The 22,675-nt window shown below is 40.4% G+C and overlaps 1 protein-coding gene across 2 annotated transcripts in view; it reads left to right on the top strand.

Annotated features, from left to right (window-relative positions):
- Positions 1-22,675, top strand: part of LOC100648311 (T-cell leukemia homeobox protein 3) — an 84,739-nt gene that overhangs the window by 51,511 nt on the left and 10,553 nt on the right. The window contains exons 1-2 of one of the 2 annotated variants that reach the window (XR_007225438.1): positions 17,346-17,748; positions 18,643-18,757. Coding sequence is in view for 1 of the 2 variants with exons in the window: in XM_048409320.1 (XP_048265277.1) it covers positions 18,643-18,871 (229 nt within the window). In the remaining variant the exon portion in view is untranslated. Of the gene's footprint in view, positions 1-17,345; positions 17,749-18,642; positions 18,872-22,675 lie in introns of those variants that run through there. The other variant, XM_048409320.1, reaches the window with a different exon arrangement.

The raw sequence follows: 22,675 nt of genomic DNA, 5'->3' as shown, positions 1-22,675 counted from the left end.
TTCGTGCACAGGCCAGATCGATCAATGATGTACGCAGATCCGATTCGCCTTTCCTTCTCGCGCCCTTAACAATCCCCGGAGGAGCGGTTCATCGTTTTCACTTCCGCTTCCTTCCCGATATAATATATGGATAGTGGCGTACGTCGGAACAAATTCTGACTGAAATTCGCGGCACAAATCGCAACAGGGCGATGGGAATTATTTGATGGTCTCGCGCGATTCAGGCTCGGATGCTGGCAAGTTTCCGGATTTCCAGCTATATGGACGTTAACGTTTACAAGTCTGTGTGTTGTGGAAAACTGGCGCCTTCTATAAGGAAGTGTATGTAATGACTTGAAAGGATCGAAGTAGAGCATTTGGGTTTAATGATTTCATCCCGCCTTCTTCTCTTTGCTGTTTTCGCCTCGTATCGTAACAGTTACGGAATTATGAAATTCCGAGACGATTGCGAGTTACTATTAACTCTTGCATGGAAATGCGTTATAATTTACATATACAGGGTGTAACAGAATACGCGCGACCCACTTCGAAAGCTGATCGCACGCCCAATAAACAATGAAAAAGTTCGCCTAAGCGTATGTCGTATCTGCGTTTGCCAGATGTAACGAATTTCCTGTTTCGATTTTCTGTTATCTAATTAGATTACAGAAGATGCTCAGAACGACCACTTTGCGTTTCAAGGCAAGCCTGTAGACGTCTCGTCGTCGATCCGGTTACGCTCTGAATGATTCCTCGTGTTTCTCGAATTTGTCCCGAGAGCTTGTCCCGATCCGAATCTTCGTATCCCGACATTTTCAACAGTCTACAAACGGTTTGCAAAGTTCGTTGTGTCTCATAAACGAAGATCGATACAGTATACGTTCGTATGAATTTTTTCTCACTGTTTTTAGCACCATACAGTTTACAGTTTATACGATTTAATCTACATACATAGCGTAGTTTGTAATTTCCATCTTCAATTTCTAGACTATGCTGTTTTCCATTAATTTTTTAATTTTCCATACGTACGTAACGTAGAGAACATTTTTCACAAATATCAAGAGAAATAACCATCTCCTGGATAGTTAGATAGAAGAAATAAGAAAACATATTTGTTTCTTCGTTCAAACACGTTTGATGCGTATTATCGTAATATTATTATTCTATGAAATATGATGTAAGCAGGAAGTGGTGCTCAGACGAAGGACAAAGATCGTTCTAATAATAAAATAAAAGAAATATTATTCTATAAACTGAAATCGGATAGCGACCACGAAGAGAATATAAATTTATACGTTCGCAACAGTCGACCAACGTTCAATGTGAAAATACAGGAAAAACTCGTTCTCGCGTATAGATAAACACGAGGTAACATACAAGCGGTACGGTTACGATACGTTTAGGATATGTACGACGAAGCAGCATCTTGGGGGGTAACTTTGAATAATACAACAGTTTCGCTCATATTTAAGGTGAATAAAGTGAAATGAGCACGAGAGAAGCACGAACGCTAAAAGCCACTCCAATGAAATTCGGTTTACTTAAATACGGAATTATCTTCGTGTAAAACTATGTTCGTTAAAAATTATGCAAAAGTCGTCAAGATATTCCGGCGCTTGATGGTTGATCGTTTTAATAATTTTCGTTGCGAGATAAAGCAAATTTTAAATAATTTAAATTTAAAGAAAATTTGTACAGTATATAAGATACATATAGTTAAATAAAATTCGAACACGATAACTGAGAGGATGGAAAATTATTTTGCAACTCGTCATGCTTTTATAAACACGCCACGTTGCATTTTACAAGACAAATTTTAAAGGGATCACGTAGCCCAATCTTTTTTCCGGTAGGGACACCATTGTCGGTCTTTTCTGTATCTATAACAGATGATATTACGCTTCCTGGGTATCTTTTTCCTTTCTTTGTCTTTCTATGCCCTCACATCAGGAAACCACTTTTCTCTTTCAATCTCGAAATATACAACAAATGTAATGAAAAAGCTTCGACGCAAAATATATACAGGGTGCGGCCGAATAACACGTGCAAGCGGGCACGAGGTGATTCCTCGTGGAAAATATGCGAACGAAGTATGGAAATAAATTCTTCCATTTAAGGTTCAGTTCTCGAAAAAATCCAGTTTTAAGGTTTATCAAGTATACATTAACGTGGCTAATTATCGACTGGATATGAGTCAACGATCGGTAGAATGTCATCGTGGAAACGAAAGTAAGTAAAACATAAAAAGGAACAATACCTTTCTACAAGCATAAAATTATTTTGTCCAATTTTATGTAGCATTGATTAAGGTTATTATTAACGTATACATACTATATATGTACTATAATAGTATCATAATGTATGTACACTAGTTTCTCGTCTGATGTATCGTACACAGTTCGGTAGCTAGCGGAGGACGAGAGGAACTTGCGGATTAAAAGGTTGTTCAATCGATGAAAATTGCCACGAGGGCCATCGTAACGCGGAAACTCGTAGGCTAAAGGCAGTGAGTTTTATCGCGAGCACGTGGGGGCTTGCTTAATTTTATGCGATTTTTTATCGACGCCTCGTAATATCGATAATGCAAGGCACTGCTGCTTCATCTCTCTCTCTCTCTCTCTCCCTCTACCCTCCTCCCCCTAAGCGGTTCGTACGTAGGTCGAAGGGTGGTTTATATCAAGTTATAGGAGTTTGAGAAATGATCGCCGCATCGGAGTCTACTATCCTTTCTTTCATCCTTCGATCGAACCAAACCAACGGAAGAGCGCATTCGAAAGTTCTTAACTTCGCCCCCTGTTAATCTTTCATTTCCTTCGAGTATCAGCGAGAAACTCATTTGGATTTGGAGTTTATCTTCTGGTAATTTTTAAACAGTGTTCATGATTGATGACAAGCTGCGATTTTGTCAATGATGCAGCCCTACTGAGGACAATTTAAAAAAATCAGAAATCGATGGAAACGCTAAATTATTTTAAATGCTCTGGCCTATGAATTATACAGTAGTTTCAACTTTTCATTCGTCGTCGTTCCGATAGAATCTGCTATTTGGTTGGAGCAACGTACGGAAAACTCTGCAGCCTCGTAGGCACTGGAAATCAACGAAGGATCTTCGAGCAAAGACCTGGTTACCAGGAATCGTCGACGCGAAGTTGTATTTAAACAGACCTTTAAAATCGGTCACACACGCGCGTGATCTGCGACTGTCAAGCTACCATCGGACACGTCCTTTTAAATCGCCCTAAGTACAAATTTACTCTGGTAACAAGCAACCGCGTCGAAGAGACTTCAGGCGAAAATGTCTGCGACGATAATCGAGTCTCGAGCGTTTTCTCCTTCCTGAAGGACGTATCGCTGCTCGTTTTGTTGTCGCTAATAACCACCAAAATGCAACATGGGAAACCCGTATAGAAAAAGAAGGAAGAAAAGAAGAGACGAGTGGCCCTTTGGTTTCGTCAACGCGAACGCATAGAAGACAGAAAACATACGACAGCGATATTACTCGTATCCTTGTTCTTGAAACATCGATCAAGCTGCGTTTCTCTCATATTTATCCTGCCATCTGGATTATCGGAACGCGAAAATCTCGACTTTCGCGTAAAACGAATCTCGAAGGTTGCGGAAAAGTTCTTGTCTTGTAGCGAGTTGTCCCCTTTTTTGCGTGATACGACGAGACACAACGCGAGAAACTCGATCTAGAAGAAGCAGAACTTTCCTACGGATACTTTGTTTCTACTGCAAAACGCGTTCTCTTTTTTTCTTTCTTTCTTTTTTTAACATTCCTCGAAGTGTGGAAATAAATTCTAAAGACCGCTAAACACTCTCGCTGTTACAGCCGCCCTTAAGCAATTTTCTCGATTGGAACTACATCGGCTTTTACATTCCTGGAAACGTTTAGTTTTCATTTGCCTGGTTAAGTATATACTAACAAAGCACCGCCACTGCCATTACTGTAACAGCAGCGTGGTTATCCCTGCGCTTCGCAGCCTCGCTATCAGCGACGCACGCCTTCCACGTTCAACCGCGATTCCTTGAAAAGCTTTAATCAACCATCCAATACTGCCTACGTTGGAGGCTACGGAATACGCTATGAAAATGAATAAAAGTACCGTTAAACGTTTAAAAAACGCAACTCGTAGTAACGTAACGAGCAACCCCGATTAAGTCAGAATTAGCCATCGAACGTAATCTGTCGAATAATCGCCGCTACTCTCTGCTATAGCGTTAAGATGTTGAACAAATGCCGCGTAATTCTATTTCGAGTGAAAATAAACAACGCCTACGTCGATGACGTTACGTTCATTGCTAACTCGGATCATCGGATAAAGATTACTGGAATCTCTTCGGGGCACCGAAGACTCTTTGAAAACGGGAATAACCAGGTGAAAATATCGTACGGTGTTTTGCCTGCTTCGCGGATGTTTGTAGGTGTATGGGAAATACGCAAAAATATACAGAATGTGCAAAGCAACACGGTGTTTCTGTTATACGGCGAGGATGAACGAAGTCTTGGTTTAGGCTGGATTTTTTAGTTGTGCTCGTAAATATCTCGTTAGTAACTAAATGGAAGAAGCATGTGTATTACAAGTAGGGAAACGAGTAGCTTCCAGTCGACAACACGGCGAAAGGAATGGAAAAATTGAGGAACGGAGGAAACTGATTAAGACTCGTTCGACGAAAACTGGAAAATTTAAGCGCACGAAGAACGGAAGATCGCGCGTGTAAAAACACGAGTTACGTGGCGTGCAGCGTAAAACAAGAGGAGGGAAGATACACATACGGAGAAGCGAAGAGCGAGAGAAAGAAGAAACGAGCCTGCGAGAAGATGGATAGGAGAATAAGGAGAAAGAGAGGAACGAAGAGAGGGAAAAGCATAGTATACCAAACATAGACGTTGCGTACGAGAAGCGAGGGGTGGCTAAAGGATAATTTTATAGGGCGGATATATGTCTTCCAGGAATCCGTTTAAAGCCGTTTAGCCGTCTGTTATGTTGGTTCAATTACGTTGCTCGTAGGTACTACGTTGTATCGGAACAGAGCGTTTTCTAAATACATACGTGGCTACCGTGACTGAAGCGAGCCGAGAATACGATAACCTTTCATAATGTACGCTGGTTCGTAAAGGTTCATGCGGCGGATAGTATTGCGCCTGAAATTACACGTCCAAAATGGATTGCCAAGGTAAGCGCGTGGATGTACGTGGATGTTGCACAAGCCGTTGTTCCAGCAGGATTCTCGCGTATTTTTGTCCCGGCAACCGATGCGAATCGAATTCGACGGATTCGTTTCAATTTTCTTCGCTGTCAGCTCCTGAAGAGCTGCCTGGAATTCAATGCAACGAGAGATATCAGGTTGGCGCGCCAGATGGTGAAACTGATTGTATTCTTCCTTTACGAAAGCATTTTGATCGAATCGACGTCGTTGATGAGTTTCCTTGGACCTTTTTCTTTTCTTCTTTTTTAATTTGATACGATGATACAATGTAAGCCGGCACGTTGTTAGTAATAGCGTAAGAAACGCAATGATAGTTTGTAGAAATAGCACGCGTGGAAATGGTAAATATGGTAAGATCGAAAGTACACATCTTTGACGCGAATAATTAATGTAAGAGACGAGGAGGTAATTGGTGGAGACGGAAAGTGAATGTTAGAAGTTCTACAATCTCGTGTTTAAACGGCACTTTGCGAAATAAACGAGGATCGTTCTTATCGATAAAAGTTCATAAAGTGAACTTAAAAAATGATACTTTAAAGAAATCGTACTCGAACTCGATGTTCAAACTCTTTTGGCTTCTCTCGCAGCGACGGCAGTGATCACTGTCACTGCGAGGAATCCGTGGTGCGCAGAAAACAATTTACTTTGAAGGCCGCAAACTCTATTACCGAGCAAAACGTGCTCGGTAAAATAATGACTTTCTCTAGCCCGGTGTCACAGCTCGCCATTGCATCATCAAATGGCTTTAACTTGACTCATTCCTGGTCGCCGGTGCATGGGCAAAGGTTGTGCCTCAAGCTCAGTAGGTCATCGAGGATGAAACCGAGATCTGGTTAAGCTTCTTTTACGTCTATCGTTGGTCGAACACGCGTAAAATCTCCTTTCACCTCGCCTTATCAGAAGTATCGTACTTGCGAAATGGAATTGATTTAAGTGGTATCGTTCTTTTAGAATCGCCATATTTCGTCACGATCGAAACTGCGAGTAGTTAATCGTCAACGATCAGAATTTTGTTCGCCTCCTGTAAGGGGGAAACGGTTGTCATCTCGTAACAAGAAAGATCGTAATCGAAGACCACGGGTGTACGATGCGATAACTTCATCTTTGCCACTTTCTTGTCATTCGATGACAGAAAGAAAACGTCGTAATTTCTTATTTACGTTCTACCTTCGAGTCGGTATATGCGTGTTACAAAAATACGCGCCGACTCAAATTTCAAACGTATACGAACAAGCTGTTTCAAGATTCATAACTTTTTATTAAATTATTATAATATATTATAGTAAACATTTTTCTCGGAATAGAATCTCGGCGAAAGGATAAGACCGCGTAGAAATTCGAACGAGATAAAAATCAAACGAGAATCATCGTCGCTTCCAATTTCACTTGTTTTTCGTTAATCGCGCTTATCGCTTAGTAAGAAAGCGAAGAGGACAAGCTACAAAATACCTGTAAATATTCGAATCGCGAACGTTTCAACGAGCAATATGTCGGAAGGACGAATAGAACGATTGTTGGAAACAGGGTAAAAGTTAAGTACCTTTGTTGCGCGAACAAAACTTCACCGTTGGTACGAAGGCGTACACCGTTTCTCTGAGAACATCGCGCGCGCGCGCGCGCGCGCTCCTTGCCTCTTTTTATTTATGCCGGCCATTTTGCGGCACGACGAGACGCCATCTTGTTTTTATGGCCACCCCTCGGGCAACGTCGTCCAACCCTCGTTCTATCCGCATGCAGATACGAATCCCCCGGCATTTTATCTTCGAAACTCGTTTTAGCCTTTGTCGTTGTTCATCGGACCAACCGAAAAGACCTGCGAATTCAACTTCACCTTCCCGTCTTCCATTACAAGTTCCAGGAAGAGTCCTCCGCGAAGATGAAACAGGATGAAAACGAGCGCTCTCCTTTGTTTTATTCACCGTTGATCCGTCGATCTGTCCTGATTACATTTTTAAACACATTCTTGCTTCCCTGCGAGTCACTTACTCTTAAGGTCGGAGCCCACCCTCTGTTGCTCCTCCACTTCGCCGACTACGGTTTCCCGCATTTCCAGGACTTCTATAAACGTATACCTTTTAAGAGCAGCCACTGTTCCAGGAGATGAGTTTCGACAGCGTGATTTTTAGCATTGCGGTTAGGAAAGTAACGGTGTTCCAAGGACTCGCTCGATATCTTTCTTTGTCGTTGATCCTACCTCGCTTATTACGATCAGGTAAAATTGAATATGATCGCGCTACGACGAGCTTCCTTCCTTCTTCGAGCACGAAAATCTGCCTGCGTGTTTCGCCCGCACGGTAATTTGCAACGACGGTATCTTTGACGGAGGTAGCTGGTAAAAGGGATTGTTTAGAAAAGCGCTTATTAATAGCGAGTCGTTTCACTCGTGTTTTACGTTTCAGGAGAATTCGTGGCGTTCCATTTCCGTACGCTTTCGAGGTACACGTTTCGCCGTTGAATTTAGACGATAACCCTTGAAATTGAAATTTTTATCAAGTACCATTTACGACTGTTGTAAATGTTGCGAGCGACGCGCGTGAACGAACGCGTCGCGTGTGCAATAAGAATTATGGCGTTTTATATTCATGTAGCTATTAAACTTTGAAATTCAGATGTTATCGTACGCTATGCTCGTTATTAAGTATGATCTAAATACGTGTAAGCCAGGAACATGCTACATGTTCTAATTAACGACGTCTGTCAGAGTATGTAGGTTTCATAGAACGCGGAACATTGTATTTCCATTAAATAGAACATCGATGTACGTTGATACGGTCGGTACTCGTTTACACATGATTACTCGTGTCTTCCAGTGCAATTACATAACGCAACACCCTTGCGTCGATGCTCGCCTCAGCTACGAGTATTGAATTTTATTTTATAACGACGTATAGCTACGCTTCGAAGAAAGAAAGATGAAAACGATAACTGGAAATTATTATCCGATATTTACCGGCTTTCGATTTACTAGAATCCAAAGCGTCAAATATATTATTTCGTTCCCGTGAAACAATTGAGCTAATTGATAGAAGGAAAAGCGCCAGTGCCAATAGCTAATTACGGAAGAACAACGTTTCAAGAACACGAGGTAACTTAAGGCTGTTCAACACTAGAAATACCACACCAGTGAAAATAGCTGGTTCTACAATTTTATGAATGTGTCAACCCTCGTTTAGGGATCGTGGTCTCAGATGGATTAATAGTACCAAAAATGTACTACATAACATGGAATTCGTTCTGTAAGAAAGTAATAAATCGATAAATATAAAAATATTCTATTATTAGGTATTTTTTAAAGATCAGTCATTTTGACTGGTTCTGGTATTTAGAAATAGTTTCGTGTTAACTATCGGTAGTTCTAGTGTTAAACATCTGAGAAAAACGTGGTTTCCGAGGTTTTTGCGAGTAACACACTTAGCTACGCGCAATACCGAGTTACGTAACACCTATATATGCAAATATACGGTTTAATTTTCAGTCTCGTTTATGAAATATTTATGACGTTGATTAATTCGTCTTAGAAAAATGACAATTTATGTCGTTTCCGCATACGAGTATCACACGTTTTACATTTATTACATCCGCTTTTACCATCGTAAATTGACGCTAACGTGTAACGCAGAAGCGCGTTTCACGAACTCGTCGCTCGTCGATTTCACAGATTTCGATCACCACTGTGAAACCTGTCCGCGCCTCAGCCCGTTTTAAAGAAATCGAAGGCTCGCTAACGCCAACCGCAAAGTGTAAAGAATTCAGCCAGGACCAAGAATCAACTCTAATTTAGCCTGTCTCGGAGGCCGCCTTTTACGAACATTTTACGCATGTCCATAAACCGTCAACTTTACGATTAAACTTACGGTCAACCCCCTGCAACCCTAGTTTCCCTCGGTTCGCGTGCTTCTTGCCATATTTTTATTCGAACGTACGCGAATTTTCCTTTTCCTTTCTCCTTTCTTTTTTCATCTCTCTCGCTCTCGCTCTCGCTCTCTTTTTCCCTTTCTCGATCGTTCTTCGTACTATTCCTGGTAATGGGCTCTCGTCGTCGCTTAAAACCATTGCCTTCCAGAGGCGTTCGAACGTTACCACGTTACGACTTAACGCTGTCGTAAGGTTACATCGTCAGGGTAAATACTTCGACCGCAAAGACTCGTCGTCGTGGTATTTTAACCAAAATTGCGCGGTAACAGGCCTGCCAAGGCGAAGTCAGCTACAACTATCGGACAAGTTTTAGCAGCCAGACTGTCGTTAGACACGCTAACGACGAGACTATTCCGGTACGTGATATTCCGACGGTGCCACGAAAAACAACACCGGACGGATTATTGTTGGTACGCACGAACAAACGTGTCCGCTTCTTCTTCCCCCGTTCTCCTTTCCCCTCTGTTTCTTCGTCATTTTCTTCGCTTTTGCATCTTTCGAACAGGCGTTCGATTCCTCGCAGCAGAATCTCGATCGCCTTCGTCCAGTTGCTTCCTACAATAGTTTTCCACATTTCCCGATCCTAAGGTCTCATCGAGGACGTATCGTTTCTGTTGTTTTCTCCGTATCGCTGTCGTAACGTTTACAACGATCTCTACGAAATGCTCGAATCTTTCGTCGTTTAATTGTCCGGAACTGGCGGGACTCGATCGATGTCTCGATTTTGTCCGATATCCCGCCTCAGTGCGAAAAATTCTTTGTAACATCGATAAATCTTCGTTTTTTTTTCTCTTTTACATTTGCTTCTTATCGACTTTCCGAGTTACGAATTAAGAAATTTCTACGTCTTAATAAAAACGAGAAGGAGATTGGGGCATAAACGGTGTGGAGGATCGTGGCGGGCTTAAACGACGATAAAATGTTGAGCAGCGAGATACAAGTGAAGAAAACAACTGTCTTTTAGGACACGGAGCATCGGCAACACCTGCGTCAAGAGGTGGACAAGACGAGGGACACACGAAACGAGCGAACAAGTCGTTTCTCACCGAAAAACCACTCGGGCCCCGTTTTTATTAATCGAGCAACAAAAATCCTTCCCTCGACCCCGATAATTTCCAGCGTCTCATTAGGCCTCCGGATTTATCGTAACAAGTCGTCCCGGCTCGATCTGGCTTTCCAATTCGTAAATTCGAAGTTCCCTATCGTGGTAGGAGCAACGATCGTCGGTAGCGTGCGTGCGTCCGGCTATTCTACGAAAGTAATTACGAATGAATTACAAGAGAGATGGCAAACCGTGTGCCAGTACACAGCATGATAATGTAACGGAGAGTATAATGACCGGTACGCGATTATCGTCCTAATAAGCCAGAGTGACGCAAGAAAGTCTCCTTCTGTCTGTCTCTGTCTATCTGTTTGTCTGTCTGTCTCTCTTTCTCTTTCTCTCTATCTTGCTATGTTTCGCTGGTTGAACAAGAACGTGAGAGGCCAATGAGCGGTTACAGAAGTCAGATGGTTGAGCAAAGTCCTTTGAAAAAGGAGACGAGACGCTGGATAAGGCGCGAAGAATGATCTTGTCCTTCTACCATCGGCCAAAGTTCCCCACGGTTTCCCATAGATGCTCGAAATTAGGTTTCGTGAAATGAACTTGAGAAGTTTATTATTATCCCTCGTCTATTATGCTTAATGCCGAGTTCTACGTTCTCCATCCATAGCAGCTCGATTAGCAGCTCGGACTTTGTCTTTGGTTGATCGCTTTCCAGCCACTGTACTTACTTTGTCCCTTTGCCTGCTTGTCTTCCTTCCTCTTTTGTTTTTTTCTTTCTTTGTGTGTGATTCTTTTGTAATTTAACCGGTGTCCATGAACTGTATCTATGGAAAGTAATTCGTGAAATGATCGTAAAACCCTGCGAGTCGAGTAGCAACTGTACGGTTGAAACGAAGAAAGTTTCGTTGCATCGTCCTCTTCCTCGAGACACATTAAGCATAAAAGTAACACCGTGTACTTTTGTAATACCGTCGAAAGAGAAATATTGTTGGAATTTGACCGGATCGATTTTCATATTACCCTAATAAAAAATGAAATTGTCCTGGAGGAGACGTAAAAATTATTGCCAGTATATTTAACACGCTTTCGTTCGGAAGTACTCGACGCTTAGAAAATTTAAGGAATAAACATACCTTATGTTTGGATACGAGAGAATATTTATAGGAGGGTTATTTCGCCACAACACGCGATCTTTAAAACATTTTTTGGGACTTTTTATTTTAAATTATCATAAGAGGAAAAGTGTTTTCTCAAAGTTACTACAATTCTTCTCATTCTATTTAAAAAAGCCAAGCTAGAAGAAACGAAAAAAGTATTTTTAACTAGGATGAGGTTGATCGTAATGCGTAAAACCAAAAAGATAGTTAACCACCAAAAAATAAAAAATAGCGTCTAATGTTCTGGAAATAAAATAAAAAGATGTCTTCCAAGTACGTAGAGAAAAATTGCGTTAACACGCGAGAACTCTAAAATCTGCCAAAGTGAGATTATTATTATTAAGGTTCAGATTCTCAAGATTATTTAATTACAATAATTATTCTTACGATTATTAGAAACATACGCGTGCTACTCATAAAATTGATATTGACTCTGACCGAGATAATCCGTGATATAATCATCATACATAAACGATTCTAACTTAAATATAAAGACATAAATAAATTGCAATATTTAAAAAAACAGATACACAGTAAAAACAAACGATTATAATACAATGTAGATTAGAAATTTCCAAAACGTTGATAATATAATAGTAATAATAATAATTTTATTCTTACTTTAGGCTTATAGCCTGGATTACAACGAGATTATTAGATTCTTATTGCTACACTAATTATCACTTTTAGTTACATACCACTCTCAATTACCATATTATAGTACTATTTTATCGTGTTATATTATATCGTATTTTATATTATATTTTATCGTATTATCGTAACAATTAATATTTATCTGCCCTAGCGTGTACGTTAGAGCTTGGTAATTCTAGCGTTCAAATTTGAGCATTTGCGAAATATTGGAATACTTTCATGACAATTCTCTGATTAAATTCCAATAATTCCTACTAATACCTGATATTCGATGTTACGATTATACAAAAGGAACATCGGTGATCGAATTCTGCTTTAAATAACTGCGATAAATTCCGCCCCTATGGAAATCAGTTTATCATGTCTGTCGAGACGCGCATCGGGGCAATCCGTGTCTCAATTAGCACTCTCCGCTGTGTATATTTATATTCTAATTGAGCAGGCATTATCGACGAGATTATTTCGTGTCTCGTTCGGAAGTTGCGCGTAGCGGATCGTATTTTTGGACGGGGGTGAAGCGTCGGTAAAAGGACAGCGTTCTAGGTGACGGAGAAGAAGGGATGGATAATGGAATAATATCCACCTGATGGCCGTTTACCCTTTAACGATGATTCCTCGGGTTTCGAGCAAACTGCGAGAGAGCAGTTACGTGTCAAATTGAATTTCACGGGAAATTTTCCGCGTCCCGCCATTTTCTGCCTCTCCGCCGTAGGAACACCGCTAGGATCATTATCGTGCTAATCATTAATTTCAAAGCCGAGCTTCCTACGTTGATGTTCAATGGCCGCTGCGATCTACCATCGCTCCGGTGTTACCATGGGAATTACTAAATTTCCGAATTTCGATCTCGTTGCTGGCAATTTTTACGGTCTCGATCGAGTTACTTGTTCGACGCTTCTTTTCTTCTTTCTTTTTTTTTTTTTGCGTAAAGTAGAAACTTTTAGCGAGAAACGATCGATATCTAGTTTGCATTAACTGGAAACGTTCATAAACCTCCTACGAACTCGTTACAACTTGAAGATTGCGTATCTTTTTTACGTTTTTGGCTGGATGATGTTACTAATAATTTTCTCTTTTTACAGAGTCGTAATTTTTGTTCTGTCATCTGGAGCGCAAAAATACCAACACGAGAGAAATTATATTTTCACTTTTCATTAAATTTTATTTCGCGTTTGATATATCCGTGTTTATATCGAGGTTTATTCATCGTGATAACGGAACGTTAGTCGCTATAAAAATGAACGTTTTAAATTATAGAAAATTCTTTCATCGTACTCGCTTTCAATTACTTTATTTACACGCTCCTCGAATTATCTTATTTATTCGGCTACGTTTTACGTCCGTTCATCCATAAAAAAGAAACAAAGAATAAATTTCGTCGAAAGAGCAGGCCACATTTTACCACTTTCGATTATTAATTCTCTTTTATTACGCCGTAGTGTAACGATTTAATCGAGGATATCGGTGCTTTAATCGGCCGCTATCTTTATTACGTATCTGTGACAGAAACTCGTTGTCAAGAGTGGCTTTCGCGATATTCCGTAAAAATGCGCAATCTTTTCCATATTTTAGCAACATCTGGGCCACGCTGCGACGTTCTCCCTCTGCCACGCTATACACGGTGTTTCCGAATTACACGTCAATCAAGCAAACAGTGGCACAGTATCGTATACAAAAATAACGTAATAGCCACGACACATGTATAAGACGAGAAAGCCGATACGTTTAATCTTCAATTACATCATATTTATTCCAATATACATACATACATATTTAACAGTTCTGAAGGATAGTAAGCTGGATCGAGTTAATCAATTTGAACGTGTCAACCTTACTTCGTATACCGCGGATGTTTATGCAAATTCGTATTTTCATAAGCTACGGCTAAAGAAACGAAAGAAAGCGAAACGTGGAACGCGTACGTTTATCAGACAACGAATAAGTTGCTCGGATTATTTTCTACCGCTGTCTGCGCGATTCGCTACCACCTTTCAATCACCCTATATACAGGCTATTCCGAGCGATTTTACGGAAAGCTTACGCGTCCCTATCTCTTCTGTATCTGCGAGTTTATCAGCTCTTTTAATAATTGCCCGTATACGGTATTTCGTGTGACACCTTTTACGACGAATGCAATTGCAGAGATCGTTTGGAACGTCGTATTAAAACGCGACGATTCCGCGCAGATAAACGTTGTTTAGATGCACGCGATCCTTTCATCGAACCGATGAAATTGCTCGTTTTAATCACACCGCGAATATACCGGGCCAGCCTTCGCTCCCTCACGAATGCTCGATAAAAGCGAGAGATTTGACGCGATTTTGTCGTGTGATTTTCGCTACACGGCGGCTGCAATTACGGGAACAGTGATTATGCGGGATAATTGGAAATCATTTTTGCTTACTTTGCATAGGAGAATGAAGATTGGCATGAAAAATTATTGGCGCGGTGAACGCTATAATTTGATTTACTGCGAGCCTTAGGGCGATTCCAGTGGTCGGATCAGCAGTTCCACGGAACCGACGTTTTATTATGTTTCAGCGTGATTTCATTTTCCGACGAATAAAAGATAGTTGGACGAAACATCAACGATCGAATGGACAAACAAGCGAAAGACATTGGGCATCTCTGTTTTGACGAGAGATCGTATTTTATAAATATCACGCTGATCTATTCGCATAAGAAACACGAATTTCCTAATCAAGGATTTCATCTTCCACTGCCATGGTGTGTTTAACAATAATCAGAATCAAATTACTCAATTGTAGAATATTCAATAATAATTGTTAGTTTTGTACATTATGTTTATGCAAGTTTATACTTTTACAAACGCGTCTGGAGGAATGGAAATTAAATGGAAATTCATCTCACCTTTTGAATATTAGAGTACTTCACTTTGGATATTTTATATACTTTGTACATTCTTAAATTAAACTTGCTGATACTTCCATGGAAAGAGCTTGCTAGGAAAATCATTTCGACGAAGTTTTAACCCTCTACCTTTATCATTACGATAGTCGTTGACCTAAACACGATTTACAGTCTGCGCTTGATTTCTTTTGTTCTACCTTATATAAAATTATAAAAAAGCACCGAAATAATACAACCATAAGCATTACATGCCTGGGAATTTTTCCAAAATTTTTGATCAAACTGTCAATTTTCAAAAAAAAAAGAATCTGAAGAATCTGCCTGCTATGTAACACTATGATCGCAGTATCTCGGATTTCTTTTATAATCCTTTGTAGAGCAGAACAAAAGAAATGAAGCGTAAACTGTAAACCATGTTCAGGTGGATAACTACCCTAATAACAGGGGTAAGACTTTGTCGAAATGGTTTTCCTAGAAAGCTCTTTCGATAAACGTGTCACAAGTCTAATTCGGTTTAGTGGCACTTTTATCGTGCTTGTTCGGCCCTTTCCCTCTGGTATCCGCGGTTCATTTCGTTCAATATCCCATATCTTGCACGCTAGTCTACGAACCGTGAACATTAGAAGAAAATCTTCGGCATCTTCTCCTCGTTATCGCATGTAACGCGTACGAATCGATCGATAAATTACATCTCGTCACATGCTTCGCTTCCTTGACACGTGATAAGAACCGAACAGCGTTTTCAATCTATAAATTGCCATGCTCGTAGAATAAAGAGAAAGAGATAATTGCGATCGACGCGCAAAGAAAAGTATCTCTAATTTATAACTGGAAAAAACTATCGGAAGAAAACGACCAGCGACTTTTCCGCTTGGAATCTTGTAATGTATTTATCACATTCTTCATTCTCATTACTATGTACATACCGCGTATCATGTTTCGACGTATTAAATCTACGGGTATGCATATCGCATTAAATACGCTCTCTGTTATTCATGCGCTATTACTACGATAGATAAATGCTTAATGATGTCGATAGTCACGCTTCAAAGCGAACCAAGTACGGCAAACGATACAATGTTCCAGTGCGTGTATTCGAATTTCGCTAATGAAGCTAAATTGCCCGAATAATAAAAACAAAACGAAAAAAGAAAGGGAAATAAAGAAGGAAAGAAAAGAAGAGAAAGGAAGAAAAAGGCGCACGTGACGTATTAACTGTACACGTAGGACGTAAATCTAAATGGATCTTGATATATTCGAATTTCGCCTCATAGTTGTTATTTTCGCTTCGCGTTCTTATCCAATTATTGTTATTTACTTGTCATTTATTTATCACGCTATTACCGTCCGTAGTAATCTCTGCTTTCGAGCATATCTGTTGCCAAACGTATATTACGTTAATAAAACAGGATATTTCTTTGTGTAACGATATTTTACGAAACCATCTTACACGTAGCGGATTATTAATGTCGTAAATCGTCAATATGGAAATCAACCGTGCGAAAGACATTACGTACGAAAGCGTATGAAAGCGTCTTTGCCACGTTCGAGTGATTCAGCTGCGCGGCAAACCTGGTCTAACGTTCACTCGACGTGAATTATATTATTCGATTCAACTCAATCGAGCTAGTTTGTATCTGACAAGCCGATGAACGATGATAATTTGATTAATTTCGTATACGTGCATACTCGATTTATCGACTCGTCTCCGATCTCAGTCTCTTCCTCCGTCAAGCTTTATTTCTGCGCTATCGTGGATTATTAAAAGATTCGTTAATGTTTCTCCTAAATTTTCAATCGTCTTTCGAATATCTTATTTTTGAGACTTACTCGTAATTCAAGCTACAGGTACAAATTACCCTCGTACTTAGTTATATTGCCTACTGTACTTTGCTTCTATTTAATCCATCGATACGTTCTCAACTCCTATAGCTATTACACGAAGTTTCTACCAAAGTGCATGATAATTTATTGAAAAAAGTCGACGCTATTGACAGCGAAGGTGAAAAACCGACAGAACCTGTGCATCCGCTTAATATGCACATGCTATCGATCGAAAGGAACGATCGTTGTACATTGGAATAGAATTTCTTAAAAATATACCAAGACCTTATAATCAGCGTGTACTTGTGCAAGAAAGCGATATTTCTACAAGTTGCTTCCGATCCAACCTTCCGACGCGTACAATAATTAACCAGGATGAACGGCGTTTCGATAAGCGGGAATCTCGTGTGCGAGTTTCAGCGGCGATTTACGCGGCTAGTTTCGCATAAGTGGACGATAAAGCTTCATTTTGATTTCACCTTCGTGCGCTCGACGGTATGTTTGCGCGGGTCCAGTAATGGAAGTGGCGCGATGCTATCGGTCTAACGGTAATTTTATTAATACCCTTCCACTGAATTGCAATGCACCTGCTGCCACGGCCGACTACAAAGATCGCGTTACAATTTGCACCGGCCGGCAAATCGTTCCGTGTAACTCGTAAGCCTCGCTTTTTACGATTTTATAATCGTTACCCAAAGCGAGCGAGCCATTGCTTTTGCGCCCGGCGTTCACGCGAGCGCGCGCGCGCGCGCGCTATCGTAAGTAATTCGCGCGGAGCCACGTAACTCGACGTCGCCACTTTATCCTGGAATTTCAACGCTTGTTTTGCTTGGTCGGAACGATCCCTGGACCATACGCTTTCAAGCCGTTTACACCGTGCAATTGCGTTGGCGTTTAACATTTTTCGAGATCGACGCTTTTCGCGAATCGTGTGTTCGTTCGGAGGCCTACTCCTCGGTGAGAAAACGTCGTGCCACGGATAAAAGGTCTCGCTATAATTTATTACGAAGTGAAATCTTGTCGGATAATGTTGAAACCATCTTAACCGATACGCAATAAATTATTGCCAATTGCCATAGAAATTTGTTAACCGTAAGTTGTTTATTTCATTGGTAATTTAGATAGGTTTGTGGAGATATATCGTTACAAAGTAATCGGAGTATCGTGTTTTTGCATTTGGCGCTTCAAAGAAAGTACGACGAAACGTTGTTGCTTTCAGACAATGTTTCCAAACTTGTGTTAAATGTTTTATAAATGTAAAATGACTAAGACTGCAGTTAAAAAAAAGATTAGATCCCGTGGAAAGTAACTTAGTGTAAATTTTTCAATCTATTTACGTTTGTATCTTACTTAGAAATTATAATTGTAAAAATATAATTGTTTTAAAAAAATTGTCAAACCGATAAGAGCTGTACTCGTCTAATGACCTATTGAACTAATGAACAAGGAACATTCTCTGAACGATAGCATGACTTGAAATTGAGCGAAACTGTAGCTATATTGCGATATGGAAAAATTGATTCGCTTTACGAGGCTATTTTCCAACGTGTTTTATCTTATTCCCTATATTTGTATAAAGTGAACGATCATAATTCGTTGTATTTTTGGAATGTCCCTGGTCTATGATACGAAATCGCATCAAAGCAGATTTATTAACGCTTTACGATAACATTTTGCTCTCTTGCTTGGTTATCGTTTACAACCGTAACAGGGTCGTTATAAATTATACGTCATTAACGTTTCTTTTTTACTCTACTAATGTCAGTGGTTCGTAATTGAAACAGAATTACGAAGCGATTATTAGCTAAACGTTGCGAGTAATTTCTAAAGTGTCACACCGTCAGCTAAAATACGAAATTATGTTAAGCATCGAATCGCGAGGAAACGTCAATTATTCGAATATCGATTATCCAGACGCTAATTATGCGGAAATCTGATTACCTATCGTTGGTTTTCATTTCTCTTTCTTATTTCTGTTTTCGACAGTAGCTGGAGCGTTTCCAAGGAGGATCGGCCATCCTTACCAAAATAGGACGCCGCCGAAGAGAAAGAAGCCGAGGACAAGCTTCACCAGGTTGCAGATCGCCGAACTGGAGAAACGTTTTCACAAACAGAAGTATCTGGCGTCGGCCGAACGGGCAGCCTTGGCTAAAACTTTGAAAATGACGGATGCGCAAGTGAAAACCTGGTTTCAGAACAGGCGGACAAAGTGGAGGTGAGTTCTCGACATTCATAGCGTAGGTATTTGTACCTCTGTTATACTTAACCGAGTACAAAACGAACTTTAAAACGAGCCATCGACCGAGACGAAAGAGACAGGTCAATGACGAATTGCAGATGCAAACCATTAAAGACAGAAAAAGAAAGAAAAGTAAAAGAATTAGGTATCGTGTCCGGACTGCTAAACGTTTCTCCTTTTTTCCTTTCTTTCCCTTTATTTTGTAAAGACGAAAATCAGATCCATTTTTCATGGAAATGAACGGTTCTGAAAATTCTCCTGACGAACATTCGGCAGACAATTTCGCCGCTTAGCAGAGGCTCCTACCTTCTTAGGAAGATAGAAAACAACGCGAACCTAATCCATTGCTCGCGATTCAGATGCACAGAGAGTAAGCGACACGGTAACTTAAGAGCAAATTCTAAGAAAGGTACCGCCAAGATCGATGAGTACATCGCGCGTCGACAGGTCGATCGAAAATTGTTACGCCTTAGAAAAATTGTTGCTCGTTCTAGATCCTTGGACGACCTGAAGTCTCCTTGCCCCTCGAAAGAAAAAAAGAAGTCCAACGGAATATTTTGCAGTCTATCGTGGCAGTTCCAAAAACTGTCCCGACAAACATCCTGCTATAAATAGCAGGATACCGATGAAACTACCTGACTTCCGGTTTCTAACACGTCGAATGGTGGTGTTGCGATTTATCAAATCTCGGCGTTGGAGACGAACCGAAAGTGAAAACGCGAGGTGGAAACCTCGGAATGTTAATAGCGGGTTAGCAACGTTCTGCGGCCGCGTATCGGCGAGGACGCATCGAAAGTCGAGTGTATTGGAGTCTCTTCAAGATAACGGAGGACGAAAACACGTCATTTAGATAAAACGAGGCCCGTTCGTGGCGCGGGTCGCCCGATATCAGGGGCGTCTACGCGGCGAGACGAGCCCAGAGGCATTTCTCCGGGGGTGCGACTCGTTCTCCTCTTCTTCCTTCCTTAATAGTCGCTTCTCTTCGAGTGGGATTTCTAAAAGCATCCCGCTGCCGTGTCCTTGGCTCGTTCCGGGAAGTATTAGGATAGAAAGATGACTATACTTTGAAAGTAGTTTAGAGGGTTTAGACGAACAACAGTGTCTCTGTCTGCGGAGGTTTTGAAGGAACCAGCAAGGATTGAGGACCGGTGCCTTTTAGTTCTACTCGGTGTGTCATCGAACGAGACTGCTGATAAAGGAGGGCACTTATTCCAAGGTGTGCACTAGGTCGTTTAAAGTTTCTAGTTAGTTCGGACATTGTCCATTCTTAAAATGGGACATCTTTAAAATGGGACGTTCTTAAAATGGTTTTTTCTAACGTTTTTATCGTGTTTAGGTATGGTTTCGTAATACAAGCTTCGGTACAAGCTTCGGTATTTCGCGCATTTATTTACGATCGCTGGTGTTACATAGTCGAATCGGTAATTTTTTAATCCAATGACGATCGTTGTATATGCGATGGATGAAATAGCGAGTTTCTGACGTCTCGTTTTACGAGGAAAGGGATAAGAAATTATCGCGTATACCTCGGTTATAAGTCAACAGACATTAAATAGACAGTATATTATTACATTTATATATATATATATATATTTATGAGTACATTTATAGAATAATCCGTAGAAGGATAACGATATTCATGTACGCGAATAATTTATTAAACCGCGAAACTCCAAGACGCCCCACTTACTTTCATCAAGCTCGATAAAATTCTTTATCTTTAAAAATATCGAGTGTAACAACCGAATGATCTAAATTTCCTACGAGAATTTTATTCGCCGTTTTACGGCCAACAATCCACGGAGTTTTGTGTGCCGTTACCTCGCGCATTGTTCCAGGAGCCATAGAGCAATAAAGGGGCAAATAAGTAAAAACGAGGAATGTAAAACGCGGCCGATAAAAACCGGAAGAGAACGCCTTCAGAAGGTTCATAACGATCTAATAAGAGATCGATAACAGGACTCGCTGCAAAAACGGTTCGATGCCGTTGTGCATCGGGATCTCAGTTTCTTGTCCTTACCAGCGATATTGCATTTGTCGTAAAGTGCGCAGAAATGAAAATTACGCTTCTTACTCGGAAACCAGGCGATGGTAATTTTCTTTCTCGCTAGAACGCGAGTATCGACGATCGCGAAACGGTGAATTGTAACGTGTCTTCCTATTTCTATTCGACGGCAAGAAGGACAGAGAACAGGAGAAATAGAAAACACGAAAAATCCGAAACAAATATCCCGATCGATAGACGAATTTGAATTCAGGGGAATCGTGGTCATTTTTCTCTCGATGATCGATGGTTTTCGAGAGAACGCAGGGAACGTCACTCGGGATGCGGTTTCAATGGAGAGAGTTTGAGATTCTTCGTCAAAGATTCGATAAAATTCAAATCGATTTCGACGAAACCGGAAATTCAATAGCTTACAAGGTGTTGATAAAAATGTAAGATTCTATGGTCGCTTATGATTGCTCATTTTTTGACAAAAATACGCGAAGAAAAGTAATTGAAAAAAAGGTGTATTTTGATACGATTATTATTTTATTTTCTATCCTTTAGGTTGCATCCTGTAACTGGTGCTTGCCAATCTATTGGTCAAGTCTTTTACGTTTATTAAACATTTCTTATCCTCCTCGTGAAACGCGTTTTCCGATCGTAGAAATGAAATTTAATGAATTTGTTTGTCTTTTTCTTCTTTTGCGAATACGATAGGCCTCTCTTAATAATTTCTTCCGTTTCATCGTGCGATCTCTATCCTGGCTCGACGATTCGCTCAACAAGTTGCGTTAAAAGGTACGAGTTGAAATTTTACAAGTCTTTTTATTACATAGTCGACGTGGTCGTTCGAGGAACGAGCATGAAATTCAATTTATACGGCGACGATGTATGTTATCTGTCTCAATGTGTTCAGAAATGGTAACGCAGTGACAGATACATTCGTCTAGATGTCTCGCCAAATTAAATTTACATCTGAACGACAAGTGAATCATAATTAATCTTGAACATGGAATTATATGGCGGAACAGCCGTTGAATAAATTGGGACATTTCGAGCAGCGACGTGGTTCGGATGTCCGTTTGAATAAAAACTACAGCAATCGTCGTTCGACATACAGGTTCGTTCCTAAGTTTAATTAATATCGATAAATAAATAACAAAGATAATTTAATTAATTAGCAAGATATACATGCTGTGCCTCCAACAGTGAAATTTCCTATCGAATAAGGAAACGCTATTAACACCGATTCTATTAATGCTCTTCGTTATAGGGAATCGCTGTAATATCTTGAAACTGCGTAATTCCTCGGACCAAACTACTTTTAACTCGACCATCCGAAGTTGACTATTCGCAATTGGCAATTCTTGTACGTGACCGATTTTTCAATCGAATTTACGAGTTTCAGAGATTAAGCGAGCAAGCTTACTAATGCGCACAGAAAATAGCAACGACTCGAGTTGAACGTTCCTGCGGATGGATTTGGTCCACGCAAACTCTCTTTTCCTTGAGAGGATACTTTGCAAAGTTTGGTAACATTCAAGCTGCGTCTGTCCTTTGATTTAAAAAACAACCTGTATCTGTAACACTCGATTCAACGTGCGAATAGGTCGCCGTGTCTAAAGAGGCGAAAATATGTTTAATCGCATAATGTCCCAATTACGAATCGACGTAGCGAAGAAAAGAAAGAACGGAAAAAAAGGAGACATAAAAGAGAAAAAATTCACGTTCCTTCCTCCACCCTTGGATCGGCACATCCGCGACGTGGTCCAGCGAGCAGCTGCGTTTAAAGT

This window comes from Bombus terrestris, chromosome 1, assembly GCF_910591885.1.
Source record: "Bombus terrestris chromosome 1, iyBomTerr1.2, whole genome shotgun sequence".
Taxonomy (NCBI): domain Eukaryota; kingdom Metazoa; phylum Arthropoda; class Insecta; order Hymenoptera; family Apidae; genus Bombus; species Bombus terrestris.
This window is presented reverse-complemented; position numbering and strand designations above follow the sequence as displayed.